General features: G+C 46.8%; 1 protein-coding gene across 1 annotated transcript in view; it reads left to right on the forward strand.

Annotated features, from left to right (window-relative positions):
- The window catches only part of CORO2B (coronin 2B), a 74,731-nt gene that overhangs the window by 27,899 nt on the left and 29,495 nt on the right, over window positions 1-17,337 (forward strand). The window contains exon 2 of the mRNA XM_053365780.1: window positions 8,810-9,010. Coding sequence (XP_053221755.1) covers window positions 8,810-9,010 — 201 coding nt within the window. The remainder of the gene's footprint in view (window positions 1-8,809; window positions 9,011-17,337) is intronic.

Here is a 17,337-nt window from a genome sequence, read left to right on the forward strand (position 1 = left end):
GCCTTGCAAGGAAGGCCTGCCCATTGCTGGGGCCGCCCTTGCGGGAAAGCACTCTGTCTGGCGCAATGAATAATTGAAGCGGTATAGATTCCTTAAAGTGCTTTTCTGGAGGGTGGGGAGGCGTTTATGGCAAGGTGGCAGCCGCCTGGCTCTTTCTGCCTGAAAGGTTTCAGTGGAGAGCACCGCAGTGCTTCGTGCTGTCTGTCCCACAGGCTGGAAGGTGAGCTTCCTGCCTGTTTAAAACGGGCAGATGCTCCGAGTTTCTTTTTTAAGTTGCCTTCCCAGACAAATCCAGCAGCTGCAGTGTGTCCCCAGGGCTATGGTTCTGTCAATATCCAAAGCCACCCCCGACTAGTGTGTTATTGTGGGTTTCTTGTACAACATGTTCCTGACACAATAACAGTGCATTAGCGGTGGATTTATTCTGCTTTATTAGTTTTATTGGTATTATTATCTCTGATGTTTCCCCAGTTATGCTACCATGTCATTGCTGTCTGGAAGGGCTATCAAAAGTCAGCCAACCCAAACCCACCCTCAGAACATTTTCGGTATGCAAAGTTTCATATAATTGTAGAATTATAGAGCTGGAAGGGACCCTGAGGATCTAGGGTCCAATCCAGTGCAGGAATATGCAGTTGTCCCTCCACGGTTGAGACAGCAATGCTTCTGAATCTCAGGCGCTGGAAGCCGCAAGATGGGAGATAATTGTGTTTGAATCCTGTGTTTGTGCCCAGCAGCGTAGCAACGCTTTCAGTGTCTCCTGCTGTCCTGCAGCGCCCGTGTCGCCCAGCAACCCTCCTGCAGCCCAGCAACCCCCAGGCCACCCTACTGTCCCCTGTGGCACCTGGTACACCCCTCCCCTCCCAGGCCTTCCTACGCTACTGCTTGCTCCTTTCCCACAGGCATCTGGTTGGCCACTGTGAGAAAAGGATGCTAGACTCGATGGGCCATGGGCCTGGTTCAGCAGGGCTCGTCATATGTTCTTAAGGGGAATCAGGCCTGCTGGGACAACTCCCAACAGCTGCAGCTCTTGCCAAGCTGAACAGAAGAAGCTGCCTTGGACAGAGTCAGATCCTTGCATCAGCCAGCAGCTCATTGTCTCCATGTTCAAAGCTCTCCAGAAAAGAAAAACTTCTCTCTCTCTCTCTAACGTGTGGCGTATTCACAGTCCTCCCCATTGCCCTCTCCACCTTCCTCTGGTCATCCAGAAGGCTGAAGAATGCAGTGTGTGCAACAATATAATCTGTGCCAGCGTTTCCTTGTTGGCAAGAAGGAAATGGTAAGAAAGCATCAGCTGGAGAGAGAGAGAATAAGTGTTGTAAGGCCACAAACATCCCTTAATTAACATTCCTGAGTTCTGAGGTGTTTCTTTGGAGACAAAGCACGCTGGACTCTTTCTCTCTCTCTTTGGTCCAAGCCAAAAATGAGCCAGGATCCCAGAAAAGAAAGCCTTGCAATGTGCCTTCGATGTGGAAAGCGAATGTTCCTCTTTGGAAATGGAGAAGAGGCAAAAAAGGACAGAAACGCCCCCCAAGCTCACCAGAAAGTCTGCCTGGAAAACTCAGTGCAAGGAGGCAAGGGATAAATTGTACTATCATGCCACCTCCAGAACGTCCACATATTATCAGAAATTTGTTTATTGGGACTGAAAAGCCCCCAAAGCCGACCAGGTACCAGATGGCAATTCTTAAAATATAAATGGGTGTTGATATAATCTCATTCCATTGAAAGAATCCATGGAAACCTTCTCTGTTGGGGTTGTGGGGAAGTTGGGGGCCTTGAAGTGAAACAACAAAGTCTTATAAAAGGGAGTAAGATTACACTGTGGGCTGTGAGTGGAGATAGATGACGCCGAGTGTGTTCTGGTTGTGGGATCTTGGGTTGCCTCCAAACTGGCACTGTTTTGCAGGAGACACTCAAGCACATACCAGAAATGTGGGGGATGTACAATCAAAGTGGGGGTGGCACAAATCCATTTCTTTAAACAATCCAATTCTTTAAAAAGCCCAGACTTTTTGCAGAGAACCGTGATGGAGCAATGCACTGAAAAGTGTGGGATGAACAGGTGATTGATGAGAAGACTTATAAAGAAATCGGAATGAATGTCCATCGTCATAAATCAAATCAAGAGGAATGCTCAATAAAGATAGGACATTGTCTAATCTCAACGTAAGCTTTGTGAAAGCAAATCAAGATGAATGATGCCCAAGAAGCAGGCTGTCTAAAGGAACCCTCAGCAGAATGATCTTTGAGGTGGCTCTCCCACCTTTCCCCCTACCATCTACCGTATTTTTCGCTCTATAAGATGCACCAGACCACAAGACGCACCTAGTTTTTGGAGGAGGAAAACAAGAAAAAAAAATCTGAATCTCAGAAGCCAGAACAGCTGCACAGTGAAGGCAGCAATCCCTCTTGCTGTTCTGGCTTCTGGTATAGCTGTGCAGCATGCATTCGCTCCATAAGACGCACACACATTTCCCCTTACTTTTTAGGAGGGAAAAAGTGAGTCTTATAGAGCAATAAATACAGTATTTCACCCTGTACATAGATCAGCCTTCTCCAGCCTGGTGCCTTCCAGATGTTTTGGACTACAACTCCCAGACACCATGACTGAGGAATGCTGCTAAAGAGTAAACTGCTTGCTCTTGGTGTGCGCAACTGCCACATTCTGTATTGGGTGCCAAAATACATGTCTCAACATTTGTAAGTTTCTAGTCCTTAATGACACTGGGAAAATGAGCTGGAGAAAGTGTGGCCAGTGCCTGTTGAGCTCTTGGGGCTGTGCAGACTTGATTCTGTTCGGCTTCTTGACCTTTCTAATATTTAGCAGAAATAAACTATGCATAATTTTTTTTAATGCATTTGCTTCATATGCATAAACTCTTCAGGTTGCACAATCAGAGGCTTTTCTTGGCATGCATTTTGGACGTGCAGAAAGTGAATCAGTCCAGCCCTGCCTCACAAGTGGCCAAGAATCTTGCTGGGGAGGTGGCAACAGGCAGAACTGGAAGGCTTCTATGGAGTTCTGCCTTCAGGCTCCTTACTGTACATTCATATTTTTCTTATATAACGGGGTGGCACTGGAGAGAACAGCTTAGAAATCTGCCAGCCTGATGGAGCTCCTTTGTCCTCAGGCCCCTGCTGACTCACTGATGACAACTGACTTAAATGTCCTACTTCATAAAACTCCTCTGTGTCAAGTAAGGACAGCTTCCTCCCAGGATGGTCTTACTGATGCATGGTGTGATTTGGGAAATGTTTGCAGCTGGAACATAGGCGGCAAGGAAGCTCCCACTTTTGCATCCTTCTGGCCACCAGAGAGTGCCTCAGAATCTCAGTTACCTTTGGGCAGAATTTGGGATTTTTTAATTTAAAAAATACAGACCTGACACACCCAAGGGCATGTGAAGAAACAAAGTACAGCTCCCATATTTGCAAAGAAAGGAGCATTTTAGCAGATTCAGCTTGCCGTGGATGGGTAAGAAATGTGATTGGGTTGCTTTGTTCTATAATTTCCAGCTTGCCTTTCCAAATTAAGCTATTTTTATGATGATTTGCAACAGTGGATACAAGCCCTGTGTTGTTTCCAGCAACTGGAAGACTCAAGACCAGACCTTATATTCTGTGGCTTCCCAGACTGCACCCTGACCCCAGCTGCTGGTAAAAAAGGAGTTCCAGGAATTGCTTACTCACAAGTAGGCACCTTACTCATGAGTCACATGACAGCTCTGGGTTGGAATGTGCATGTTGTGCCATCACTCTGGAGCCTGCATTCTTGAAGACTGAGGGGTGGCTCCATTTCATCCTCTGACAGCTCCAAGGCTTCTTCAGCAGATTTCCTGCTAGAGGGATTTCCCAAGGGATCCTCAGCACTGGTCCAAGTGGAAGCTCTGCCTGCTCCCCAAGGCCTTTGACCTGTAGAGTGTCTGGTTTGTCCTCCATGGACTCAACAATAAATGTAGAAAGTATCTAGAGGTCTTAGTAGATCACAAGCTTAACTTGAGCCAACATTGTGGTGCAACAGCAAAGAAAACTAATGCGATTCTAGGCTGCATCATCAGAATAGTGACCAGATCAAGGGAAGTCATAGTTTCATTCTATTCTGCCTTGGTCAGATCACACCTGCAGTAATAGGTCCAGTTCTGTGTACCTCAATTTAAGAAGGATATTGACAAGCTGGAATGTGTACAGAAGAGGGCGACCAAGATGATCAAGAGTCTGAAAACTCAGTCTTATGAAGAACTGTTGAGGGAGTTGGGTATGCTTCGCTTGCGTAAGAGAAGATTGAGATTGATATGGGAACCATTTTCAAATCTCTGAAGGGCTGTCACATGGAAAATAGGGCTCCAGAGGGTAGGACCCAAACCAATGGACTCAAAGGTGGTGAACTCTCCTTTATTGGAGGTTTTTAAGCAGAGGTTGGTGACCACCTGCTTGAGATTCTTTAGCTGTGATTCCTGCATTGCAGGGGTTACTCTTGTGGTCCTTTCTAACTCTACAATTCTATGATTCTATTACTTGGTGTCTGGCATCAGGTCAGGTCGAGGCATGACAGGCAGGTGGCAAACCATGAATGGCCTGGGCAGAGCCATGTTCCATTCACTTTGGGAGTGCAACAGTTTTACAAGGCAATGTGGATGAAGTTGCTGAATGATGAGCAACTTGTGTTCATTACCCCTTCTCCTCATGATAAGTTGCTTGTTTTCTGGGCAAGGAGGGGGCCTGTGTTGGCTCCAGAGTTCTTGTAATATAGGCCAGGTGTTTCAGCACCATGGAGAGCTCTGAGGGAGCCACTTGGCTCCAGCAGGGCCTAGAGGACCAGAGCCTCTGCCTCCCATCTGTTGCTCCTAAACTCCACCTACTTTGTGAGATTAGCAATCCTTAATGAACCAACCCTCTGGTCTACAGATGGGCATTTCTTCTGTGCTTCCTGGCCTTCCACCTGGCACGTATCCTGTGTCATGGAGTAGACTAAGAGACCAATGGATTCAAATGACAAGAAAGGAGATTCTAACTCAACATGAGGAAGAACTTCCTGACGTTAAGTGCTGTTTGATAGTGGAACAAGCTCCCTCAGAAAGCAATGGACTCTCTTTCAATTGAAGCTTTTAGATAGGGGTTCAATAACCACCTGTCAGGAATTATTTAGCTGTGATTCCTGCATTGCTCCTGAGTTGGAGGAGAGTTGCAGTCCCTTCCAACTCTACAATTCTGTGATTTTGTGAACATGAAGAAGCTGCTGATCCGGAGTCAGGTGTTTCCATAGCTCTTTGGGCATCTGACCTTCCTCCCAAAAAACACAGACACACATATACACACTCCAAGGACTTAACTGGATGGAGGTGGTCATTGGAATCCCTGGTGTTACACTGCCAATGTGACTTTCTTCAAGAGTCTCTGCCACCACCTCTGCCACCACCCAGTTTGTTTTAGAAACTTGATTCCTGCCACCAAAGAGCCGGGAAAACTGTGAGTCAGCTCAGACCTTTGAGCACGGAAAGCTGAACAAAACAGGCTGTCAGAATTTGAGCTACTTCATATGCAAGGCAAAGGAGGAAGCAGAGGAAATGGCTTTTGATATTATAATTTTTCTGAATGTGGATAAGACAGGCTTGGAATGCGCACCATTCATGAGGCTGGATTCAGCAAAATCAGGGGATAAATAGTGCTACATTACAATGGACTTAAGATCTTTGACATGCAGTTAGCCTGCTCCTAGACAAAGTAGTTTATAAAAATGGTAAAGATTTGACTCAGAAATATCACCATGGCGTAGAACTGGCTCTGCTCTCTTACACTATCAGCAATTCAACGAAATCTTTCTTTGTTGACTTCATCAGGCGAGTGATAAATGGATAGAAGAAGAGGGCAATATATTCTCCCTTGTCACTTCCCAAGTGATGTTGCATAAATTAATATGTTTCTGCATATCCATAATAAACAAATGCAGAAGGCATGGAAGTCTGCCAGTCTTTCAGGTGCCACAAGGCTCTATTGTTTAAACTCCATGTGGATTATCATTATTTTGAAAGTACCTAACAGTCTCCTAAGAGGTCATTAGTGATTTTAATTTTAAAAGTGATTAAAGTGCAATGACTGCCTAAGTCCTCTGTTGTGAGTGTACAAGCAGTGTGTACTCTGGACTACCCCCTCCCCCCAAAAAATCCTTATTTTTGTTGTTGTTGCCAAGATCCTGAGAATTTTCTGAAAAGCCTAAATGGTGAACCCAAATATTTTGCAGGTTAGAAGCAAATCAGTACAGATTGTCTTATCTTTCCTCATTTATCCTGGAGTCTCCTGGAGTCTTGGCAAGGCAAGACTGAAGCAGCAATCAATCTCTTCTACCTCCTCTCGCTTCTGACCTTTCAGTTTCAAGCTTACCTCTTCCCCCATATGGACTAGGACCTTGCTGAGTTCTATACTGATTGTACTGACTTTGGGGATTTCACAAAGCAGTTGCAGCACTTGAAGGCACAGCCATTGTGTGAGTTTGTGCATGGACTTGGATGGAGGCTGCTCTTCCTTTCGGCAATTCTTTTTACCATGGGGTGTGTGTGTGTGTGTGTGTGTGTGTGTGTGTGTGTTGGAATCATGAGTCACTCCCCAAAGTCTTGGAAAGTGCTGGCTCGATGTGTGAGAGCCTCTGTCCTGAGACTCTCACATGACGCCAAGAACCCTTTTTGTGCAGGATGAACTTTCTTCCCATTCAGCCCCTAAAAGAGCCATTCATCTCTGGGTGTTCCAAGGGACTGAGTCTCCTGCTGTTTCTGCCATACTGAGCAGCCTTCCAGGGGACCCGGTGCAAAAGTCACATCCAGCTGCAGCTGCAATCTTGCCTTTCCCAGCTTATGGCAGGCGCAGAAGCTTCAGAGTTGTTTACAGGAAATACAGAGGGACGAGGAAGGGCCCCCTCTCCCCAACCCCCCTCCCTCCCCTTTCTCCCTGCTCTGACAAATTCACATGGGTTGCTTATGGATGACTTCCGCTCTTTAGAATGGAAATCTGGGAGAGAGCTTGGCTGTGTATGTAGATGAGAACACACATAATAAAAAGAGGGAATGAACTGCAGGCTCCTTGCTATCAGCTTTGTAGGTCAAGTGGGTGCATTGGCCAGCATTCTGAATGTATATATTCAGAATATATACGAGGGTGGCGCTGTGGTGTAAACCACTGAGCCTTGGGCTTGCCGATCGGAAGGTTGACGGTTCGAATCCCCATGACGGGGTGAGCTCCCGTTGTTTGGTCCCAGCTTCTGCCCACCTAGCAGTTCGAAAGCACGTCAAAGTGCAAGTAGATAAATGGGTACCGCTGTGGCGGGAAGGTAAACGGCGTTTCTGTGCACTGCTCTGGTTTCGCCAGAAGCAGCTTAGTCATGCTGGCCACATGACACGGAAAAACTGCCTGCGGACAAACGGACAAACGTCGGCTCCCTCGGCCAGTAAAGCACTGCAACCCCAGAGTCGTTTGCGACTGGACTTAACTGTCAGGAGTCCTTTACCTTTATATATATATAATTGTGAATTCAATTCCTCACCACATACCCACTGCCTTGAGGTACATCTTTGTGAGAAGAAAAGTCTATGGAGTAAACCCTTCACAAACCTGGAACGGAGTCCCTAAGATGGTTAGATGGCATCTTGTACGCCTCCTCCCAGCAACGCCTACAGCCAAGTTGGTACCAAACGTATTGCTCTGCTTTCCTTTGGACCACATCAGCGAGGCTGAGAGGGAGATCTTGTTGTCAGGGTAGCCCAGGACCTCCATACATACTGCCCAGGCTTGCACTCCATTGTTTCTCAAGACAGACTGATGCCAGTAACAGTTACACCCCACCCCAATCTCATTGACACCTGAACAGATCTTGCTTCTCCATTAGTCACAGCTTTGGATCCAGCAAAGAGCAAGCATGTCTCTGCATCTCCTGCTTCCAGCTCACTCACTCACATCACCTTGGCTATTATTCTCCTACTGGTAGTTATATAAGGGTTGTGGTGGTGGAAGAAATGCCCTCCCATTAGCCTGGATGGTACTATCCCCTAGTTTTAGCTCTTGCAACCTAGCTCATTATTTTGGGGTGCTGAAGAGGACTCTTAAGTAGCCAGTTAAGATCATACATTGTCTTACAAAGAGTAAACTCCATCCCTCCATGCATCTGGTGGGATTGTTGTTCTTGGCAGACATGCAGGCTTGCTCTCTGGTGGGCGGCCGAGCTGTGAGTTTCAGCAGGGTGTGAAGTCTGGTTTATTCTCCCCAAAGGCTGGGATCTGGCTGACACTAGATTCCCATAGACCAGAGGTTTGGGAACCTCAGGCTCTGGGGGCCAAATGCAGCACTTCAGGACTCCCTATCTGGCCCAGGCTTCCCAGGCTATGCCCCTCACAGGCCCTCTGCTGCACACTCCTTGGGGGCATTTGGCCTGACTGGGAAGTGTCCTTGAACTCTGACACAATCCTCCTTGCTTGCCTGGATGAAGGCTGCAGAGATCTGTGCAGGGCTGAAATATAAGAGTCCCACCTGTTGCTCTACCTCCTTTTTGCCTCCAACCACACCCACTATTGACTCTGGCATGTGGCCCCCAGGAAGGGTCCCCATGAAGGAATGTGTCCCTTGGCTCCACGCCCCTGAGACAGGCTGTGGTCTGACCTTTATGGTATTATTTAGGGTGTCTAGGTGCCAAAAAGGGGGGTGTACTTCTATATTTGTTGGGTCTCCCTTTCTGTTTTAAGTGTGGGAGCCTGAGGCACCCCTCATAAAAGGTGACATTGCTACAACCCCCCCAAAAAAACCCTCTACGTTTTCCCCTTTGCAGATGTCATGGCGGCCGCAGTATCGCAGCTCCAAGTTTCGAAACGTCTATGGCAAAGTGGCCAACCGAGAGCACTGCTTTGACGGGATCCCAATCACCAAGAATGTCCATGACAACCACTTCTGTGCGGTGAATACGAAGTTCCTTGCCATAGTAACGGAAAGTGCCGGAGGGGGCTCCTTTCTTGTCATTCCACTGGAACAAGTAAGCGACTCTTTGTTTGATTATGATCAGCAGCGTCACATGCCACCACAATCTCCGAGCGCTGAGAGACTCTTGGGTTTCCAAAAGCTTACCACGCTTCTGTTTCCTTGGAAGGAAGGTCAGAGGAGATTGTGGGGTCTTCAGGATAGATGATTTCATTTACACATATATACAACCTTATCATCAGATGGAGGGGCTCATGGAATTAACACCTCAACAGATCTTGCTTCTCCTTGAGTTGCAGCTTTGGATCCAGCACTGAACAAGCAGGTTTCTGTGTATCCAGCTTCCAGCCTACTTCCAGTTTAGCTCTCTCACACCTCAGTGGTTAGTGTTCTCCTAGCTAGTAGCTAGGTGAGGGAGTGGAAGAAAGGCACATCCGCTTGCCCTTTGGCACACAGCAGCCTCTTTGGTTATGCTAATCTGTTTAACCAGTCAGCCACAATCTTTGCCAAACAAAAGGACTGGTTTGCCAACTTTGCTTCCATATTTTCTACCCCCCACAAGTATAGGATCCCATGAATTGGAAGGCACTTAGGGCATCATCCAGATCAGACATAGGCAAACTCCGGCCCTCCAGATGTTTGGGACTACAATTCCCATCATCCCAAGCTAACAGGACCAGTGGTTAGGGATTATGGGAATTGTAGTCCCAAACATCTGGAGGGCTGGAGTTTGCCTATGCCTGATCCAGACTGATCCCCCCATGCATATCATCACCACCATCATTATTATTGCTCAACAAGCTTATGTTAACCCCAGTTTATTGTCCTTCCAACATGGGGGAGGGACTTTCTTTGTTTTGCCTTCTGTTCTCCAGCTGCTGCCAACAGCAACTCAAGTGGAGAATATTTCTGCATGGGAAAAAGTGAAACCAGCATCTTGAAAACGTAAAACATTGGGGTGGGGGAGGGGGAATGTTTCACCCCCACATTTTCCTGCAAATGATTGCATGTGTTGACTTTGCCCTGTGGGATTTCCCTAAGATGCTTGTGTGGATTTTAAAAATTAAACATGAAAGTCTGGGTTATAAAATTTTAAACACTGAGTAATTTTAAACCGACTTCCTGGAAATGGGCCTCAGGGAGGATGCAGGGGCACCTGTCAGTCATGTTTATTTATGGTCCAAGGCTCTCAGGCAATGCTATAATAATTGCTATAGGGTTCAGGGTGTGGCTACAGCTTAGACGGATGGAAATGGGCTTGATTCCCTTTCTGTGTAAAGGTGTTAGAGAGAGATTGATGCTGTGAACCAGCACTGCATTCACCCACAATCAATAGTTTGTGTATGTGTGTAAGAGAGACACATTGGGGGGGGGGCAGGGGGAAGAAAGAGAGAGAGATCCCTAACCCTAGAGCTGATAATCCCATCAGACTCTACTGGCCGGTCTGAATCTACAAACAGCCAAATATAGCCCTGGTGGGGATGTTCTTTATCTCATTTCAGCTGTGCACCTTTCCAGGTGCCCTGTTTATCAAACATTCATCCTGACCTGTTTGCAAAACATTTCCAGGGAAATTCGATGATGTCAGCTATTCATTGAGCATATAGCCTCATTTGTTTGAAGAGAGGTTACACAATGTTACATTGACAGCGCATTTCCCCATCACTTCCCCTATCACAAAAAATCCAGTGTTAGAGAGAGAGAGAGAGAGAGAGAGAGAGAGAGAGAGAGGGAGGGAGAATGGCTTTGTTGCCCCAGAGTGCCATATCAGCTTTACGACCTAAATTTGCTGGAGACCAGGGTTCAAATCATCACTGGGCCATGAAACTCACTGTGGCCTTGGGGGTTGTTGTGGGGATTCAAGAAAAAGGGGGAAGAAAACCCTGTGCTCCACCTTTAGCTCCTTGGAGAAAAAGGTGAGCTTTCAATGCAATAAGAAAGAAAGAAAGAAAGAAAGAAAGAAAGAAAGAAAGAAAGAAAGAAAGAAAGAAAGAAAGAAAGCCTTCTGTTGCACAGTGGGTTTTTGCCAGTGCAACTGCTGTTGTGCAACATTAAAGCTCACCCTTCCACTTGTGTTAGCAGACAGAAAATGCTGGATTAAGTTCATGTTCTGGAAGCACCCGCCATCTTTGCCACGGCATTAACAATCAGTTATCCACCTGGTTTTCCATTGTCTGTGGCCAACAGCCATCACAATGTAATACACAAAAACAATACAGTCCAAGAGTTGGGGTCCTCCAGATGGCCTTTCTCTTCAGATTTCATCCTGTTTTACACGCACAAAGTTTAGGTGGCAGTTAGATCATATCCAGCCTTCAGAGAGTATTTGTTCCGATTTGTTTGCAGGGAGGTTCTATGGCAACAAACATTTGTCCTGCATTCATTCTGATTTGCTTGCAGGTGTTTATGCCTTGTCACTGGCCATTCGTTCAACCTGCATTTTTTAAAACCATTTCCCTAGCCATAGAAATCTTAGATGTGAACACCTTATTCCACTTTAAACCTGGAAACCAGAAATTCCAATATGTGACTGAATCACTCCCACAGAACACAGAGTCTGGAGGTGACCCATGTTAAACATGTCACATTTCAGAAACACAAATGTCCAAAACATGGAATTGTAAAGCTTTTCTCCCAATTTGTTTAGGGCTTAGAACAATCCTCCTGGCAGTCAACATGGATTTGCATAAAAAGCAGTCCATAACTTTCTCACTGCTGGTGTATGTGAAGCTACCCTACAGGCAGCAAACCAATCTACATTCATAGAGTCACAGAATTGTAGAGCTGGAAGGAACACAAAGGGTCAGCCGGTTCAAACCCCTGCACTGCAGAAAGTAGCCAGTAGCCATCTAATTTTGAAATCAGCTGAATGACCACCTAAACAATTCTGGGATGAACACATTACTTTAAATCAGCCATGCTAGCTGGGGCCTGATGGGAGTTCTAGTCCAGGGGTAGACAACTTAAGGCCCGGGGGCTGGATCCGGCCCAATTGCCTTCTCAATCTGGCCCGTGGACTGTCTGGGAATCAATGTGTTTTTACATGAGTAGAATGTGTCCTTTTATTTAAAATGCATCTCTAGGTTATTTGTGGGGCTTGCTTGGTGTTCTTACATGAGTAGAATATGTGCTTTTATTTAAAATGCATCTCTGGGTTATTTGTGGGCCATAGGAATTGGTTCATTTCCCCCCTTAAAATATAGTCCGGCCCCCCACAAGGTCTGAGGGATGGTGGACCAGCCCATGGCTGAAAAAGGTTGCTGACCTCTGTTCTAGTCCAATGCATCTGGAGGGCAGCAGACTGAGGAAGGCTGGTGTCCTCTGTCCCTGCAGCCCCTGCCAGCATGAACTTTCAATTCCACCTGAGACATATTTGAAATTGGATTGTGCTAGCCCACCACTGTCCATAAAATCATACTGATGGGCTGCCAGACTCTGCCCCTAACCCCACCCACCCATGTACAGGGAGTGGCCTTATGTGCATCTGTGAAATAGTGGAGGGAACAAGGTATTTGAATTCACTTGGAGAAGGGCCATAATTCTGTGCAAAGTCCCAGGTTCAATCTTTGGTACTTCTAGGTAGGGCTAGGAATGCCTTGTGCCTTGAACCCCAAACAGCCATTGCCCATCTGCGTCGACAGTACTGAGCTATTTGGAGCAACGGGTCTGACTTGGTATATATAATGCAGCTTCCTAGGTTTCTAGTTGCTGGAGCTAGATAAAATCAGGGGTTCACCTTGCTGTATTTGAATAATTAACAGGTGGGTTGGGAGAACAAAGAAGGATTGGATTAGTTTCTTTGCAATCAGCTGGAGTCTTTTGAAATGAACAGACCCCTAATTAATATGCTTCTATATTTAGCAGAAATAAATTGAGGTAGCCTAGAAACTACTGAGAGCAGCCGCTTCAGCTCAGGAGTCTAAAGTCCTTGCTGTGATATTCTGGCGAGCTTTTATTAAAATGTCTTTCTTCCCCCTCATCCAGTACATTGCCTTCTCTCGGGGGACATATGTTCCCCTCCTGGCAGATCAGAAATCTTAGCTACTTATGATAAAAACCTGCTTCCCTGTTCTTACTGGAAGCCAGAAAAACTCCCACTCAGCAGACTGCAAGGCAGCTATGGGGGGGGGGGAGCCCCACATGAGAAGTTTGGGGGAGAAGATGCAAGCTGCCAATTCCTTAACCTAGACACGGCCAGGATCAAGAGAGAGAAGAAGGGAGATTGGGAATCTACTGCAGTAGGTTGCTGAGCATTTCAGTTTTCGGGCAGGATCCACTTTCATAGCAGGAAATTCAGGTTGCAGAATGTTAGGCGATTGGGAGGCTAAACGTTAGAATGTAAGAGAAGCCTGCTGGGTCAGGTCAAAGGGAGCCCAATTAGTCCAACATCCTGTTCTCACAGTGGCCAACCAAATTTGCCTGTGGGAAACCCACAAGCAGGATCTGAGCACAGCTCTGTTTAGGGAAGTTTTTAAAACTAATGTTTTATGTATTTTTAACCTTCTGTTGGAAGCCGCCCAGAGTGGCTGGGGAAACCCAGCCGGATGGGCAGGGTAGAAATAATAAATTGTTGTTGTTGTTGTTGGTGGTGGTGGTGGTGGTGGTGGTGGTGGTGGTTGTTGTTGTTGTTGTTGTTGTTGTTGTTGTTGTTGTTGTAATATCCCCTCCTAAGGTTTCCAGCAACTGGTATTCAGAAGCATTCAGGAAGCAGAGCATAGCCATCGTGGCCAATAGCCACTGAGAGTCTTTTCCATGAATCTGTGCAATCCTCTTTCAAAGCCATCCAAGTTGCTAGCCACCACGGCTTCCTGCGGAAGTGAGTTCCATAGTTTAACCCTGCAGAGATTTCCTGCAACAAACCTGACTCCCCCTCCCTCCAATTGGCTTTTGGGAAAGTGATGCAAAACTGTGCAGCGAAGTGTTGAATGGCACTTGCTTTGATGCAACCTCATCTAACCTATCCCGCAAGCAGACCAGAATGAATGCTGATGAAATAGTCAGTGTCATCTCATCTCCCTGCAAAGAAAGCAGTGTGCGCATCCCCATTTACCAGCATCCATTGCGCTCCCACCACTGGTTTGGGAAGTGATTTAGCATTACATTAGCTGCAATCCATATCTACCTTGAATCTATCCTGTCCTTTCTTATGAAATGCTCTGTTTTAATGTTTTCCCCACCCCGAAACCCCCCAGCTTTGATCTGAATTGAGGAAAAGAATGGCCTGTCTGCATGTTAGGTTGGTAATGTGTACACAGCCCAATTCAGGTTGAATGCTCAATGAGTCTCAACTGCCCAACAGCAGCAATAAGGAAACAAATTTGCTCACCTGTATTAGACTGCTGAAATGAGGGGCGAACAGGAGTGGAGCTCTGTCTTAAAGGGTATGAGCTCAGTTCAGTTCTGATCCACAAAAGAGACTTCTCCTGTTCAGAAAGTGCTAGGAGGCATCCCTGTTCTTTAATTCTATCTGTAGGCCTTTTTGCACCTGGCTCAGAGTTGTACCATCTTGGAGTGCTGGGCTAAAACAAAGCAGATCAGAAGACATTCGCTATGAATTTCCCAAGGAGAAAAGGATGTATGAGGAGAAAATGCTCTCCTGGGTTGTAACTGTTTAAGCCCAGAGGGATTTCATTAGACCACAAGAAGAGTCTGCAGGATTGGACCAATGGCCCATCTCGTCCAGCATCCTGTTCTCATGGCGGCCAAGCAGGTACTTGTGGGAAACCAGGAAGCAGGATCCAAGCACAAGAGCCCTCTCCCCTCCTGTGGTTTCCAGCAACTGGTATTCAGAAGCATTGTTACCTCCAACTTTGGAGATAGAGCGTTGGCATCCTGGCAAGTAGCCATCAATAACCCTCTCCTCCATGAATTTATCCAATCCTCTTCTAAAGCCAACTAGATTGGTGGTCATCCCTGACACCTGAGATTTGGGTCCTTTGCCTAGAATCAGATGGAAAAGACACCTCAGGGAAATTATCCAGGGGGAACTCAAGACACCACCTTCTCTAAGGTAAAGGGAAAGGTACCCCTGCCCGTACGGGCCAGTCTTGCCAGACTCTAGGGTTGTGCGCTCATCTCACTCTATAGGCCGGGAGCCAGTGCTGTCCGCAGACACTTCCAGGTCACGTGGCCAGCGTGACAAGCTGCATCTGGTGAGCCAGCGCAGCACACGGAACGCCGTTTACCTTCCCGCTGGTAAGCGGTCCCTATTTATCTACTTGCACCCGGAGGTGCTTTCGAACTGCTAGGTTGGCAGGCGCTGGGACCGAACGACGGGAGCGCACCCCGCCGCGGGGATTCGAACTGCCGACCATGCGATCTGCAAGTCCTAGGCGCTGAGGTTTTACCCACAGCGCCACCACCTTCTCTAAGAGAAGGCTAAACAACCAGAAGTCACTGTTCTGTCTTCTGATGGTGGCACTGAAATTAGAGAGAGGCAGTGTACTCATTGAGATCTCATAACTTGAGATTTCTGGCAGGGCAGCAGGGTGGGGCCAGCAGTGGCAGGGAAGTGAAAGCAGGGTGCCCCCTCAAGCTCGGCAGTGCCCCCCATTTCCTAAGCATAAAGGCCCATTTCATTCCCCCAATTAGCTCCCCCGATGAACCTCTTCCTAAGCTGCCGTCTTTAATTGGGTTGACTACAGATGGAAGGAAGTACAATCAGCGTTCTAATTGTGAGACGCAGCTTGATTCCGATTAATATTCCAAAAACAAGGTACATGAGCTGCAGTTGGGAGTGACTCTCCTGTCTCTTTGCCGCTGAATCTCAACTCCAGAGTCATTAATATAGCACTTTAGCATCTTTTGTTGTTAACCCCTTGTGGTCAGGACAGAGCATCCATCTTGATCATCAGGCTGTCCCACATCTCTGGTTTAGGAGCATAATTTCCCCCCCTAATCACCTGTTGGCTGAAATGCATTTTTTCATACTTGCCAATATCATCTCAGGGGGTTTGATGTGGACTGGGTTAATGAAGGCGCTTGACTGGACACACTGAGCAAGCATCTTTGACTATTTGTACATGGAGATGACATCACACAATGCTCATGCAGATCTCCATAGGGATCCAAACACAAAAGAACCAAACTTGTTGGCCCTTCGCTTTAAAAGCAAACCATTGGTTCACTGTGCAATTTGTTGCCCCAGTGCAGAGTTGGTTCTAGGCTACACTTCACGAAAGTGTACCATTTGGGGGTTCTGGAGCAGTGCTTGTAAACACTTAGAACCATAGTATTGTAGAGTTGGAAGGGATCCCAAGGGTCATCTAGTCCAACCCCCTACAATAGAGGAATCTCACCTAAAGCATCCATGACAATCCAGCATCCTGTTCTCACAGGCGTCAGCCAGATGCCACAGATTCAGAGGGCATCTCATACCCGGAGAAGAAAGTTTATTTTGAATCAGCCTTTGACATTTCTATCTCCTCAGAAGTCACAGCACCAGAGGAGTCCATAATGCCAGCACCTTTCCAGTCTTAAGACATTATAGACACCAGCTCAGATGCCATAATAGACGCAGGTAACTCCTTTGTAGCAGGGCAGCCAGTCAAAAGAGGCATGAATATAGCCGTTGGTTGTACAAGTCCTTCCTTGATGCGTTTATTTGTTGGATGGCTTCATCAGGGGTGCCATACATCCTGTACATTACCACGATTTCAAAGGCAGATGTGATGTCCAGGGAGAATTTCTGAAAGGTGGCACTTTGTCCTGTATCTTAGGCAAGTCAATTCAAAAATCATATTTCTGTAAAAATAAAAAGCCAAATAATTTCAGGTTTTCCTTAAAAAGACTCAGCAATTTTGGGGTCTTCCTAAAAAGAGCTCAACAACCTTCAAGGTGTCCTGGCGTAACTTTTTGAAATATGGCAACCCAAGCTTCATGCTTGAATTTTCATTTTGTGGTTAGCACCAGGAAAGTCTAATGGTGGGAAGTGTTCTACTGGTGCCCAGCTGAGTCACTGGAGAAGAGATGGCTTTGCATGCAGGCTATGTTCTTGGCTTGAGGCGAGCTAATTACGTTCCAACGTGGTGAGAAAATAGGAGGGAGGGAAGGGCTGTCGCTGAGAGGCAGGTCAGCTGCTTTGCATACAGAAGGTCCCAGGTCCAGTCCCCAACAGCTTCTCAGGGACTGAACCTGGGAGTGTCCCCTCCCTGAAATCCTGGGCAGCCACATGTCTAGTCCATGTAGACATTACATAGCTAGATGAACTGGTGGTCTCTGTATAAATCAGCTCCCTCTGTTTCTGATGTGTATCCTATCAGCTTTAACATGCTTGCTCCTTGCCTCTGAACAAAACCTTCAGCCCCTCTTTTCAGAGACACGTTGCTTCACTGCTTGGCTCACGTGCCCAGAAAATCTTAATTGCCCCACAAATTCAGATCC

This window comes from Podarcis raffonei, chromosome 14 (assembly GCF_027172205.1).
Source record: "Podarcis raffonei isolate rPodRaf1 chromosome 14, rPodRaf1.pri, whole genome shotgun sequence".
NCBI classification, from domain to species: Eukaryota; Metazoa; Chordata; class Lepidosauria; order Squamata; family Lacertidae; genus Podarcis; species Podarcis raffonei.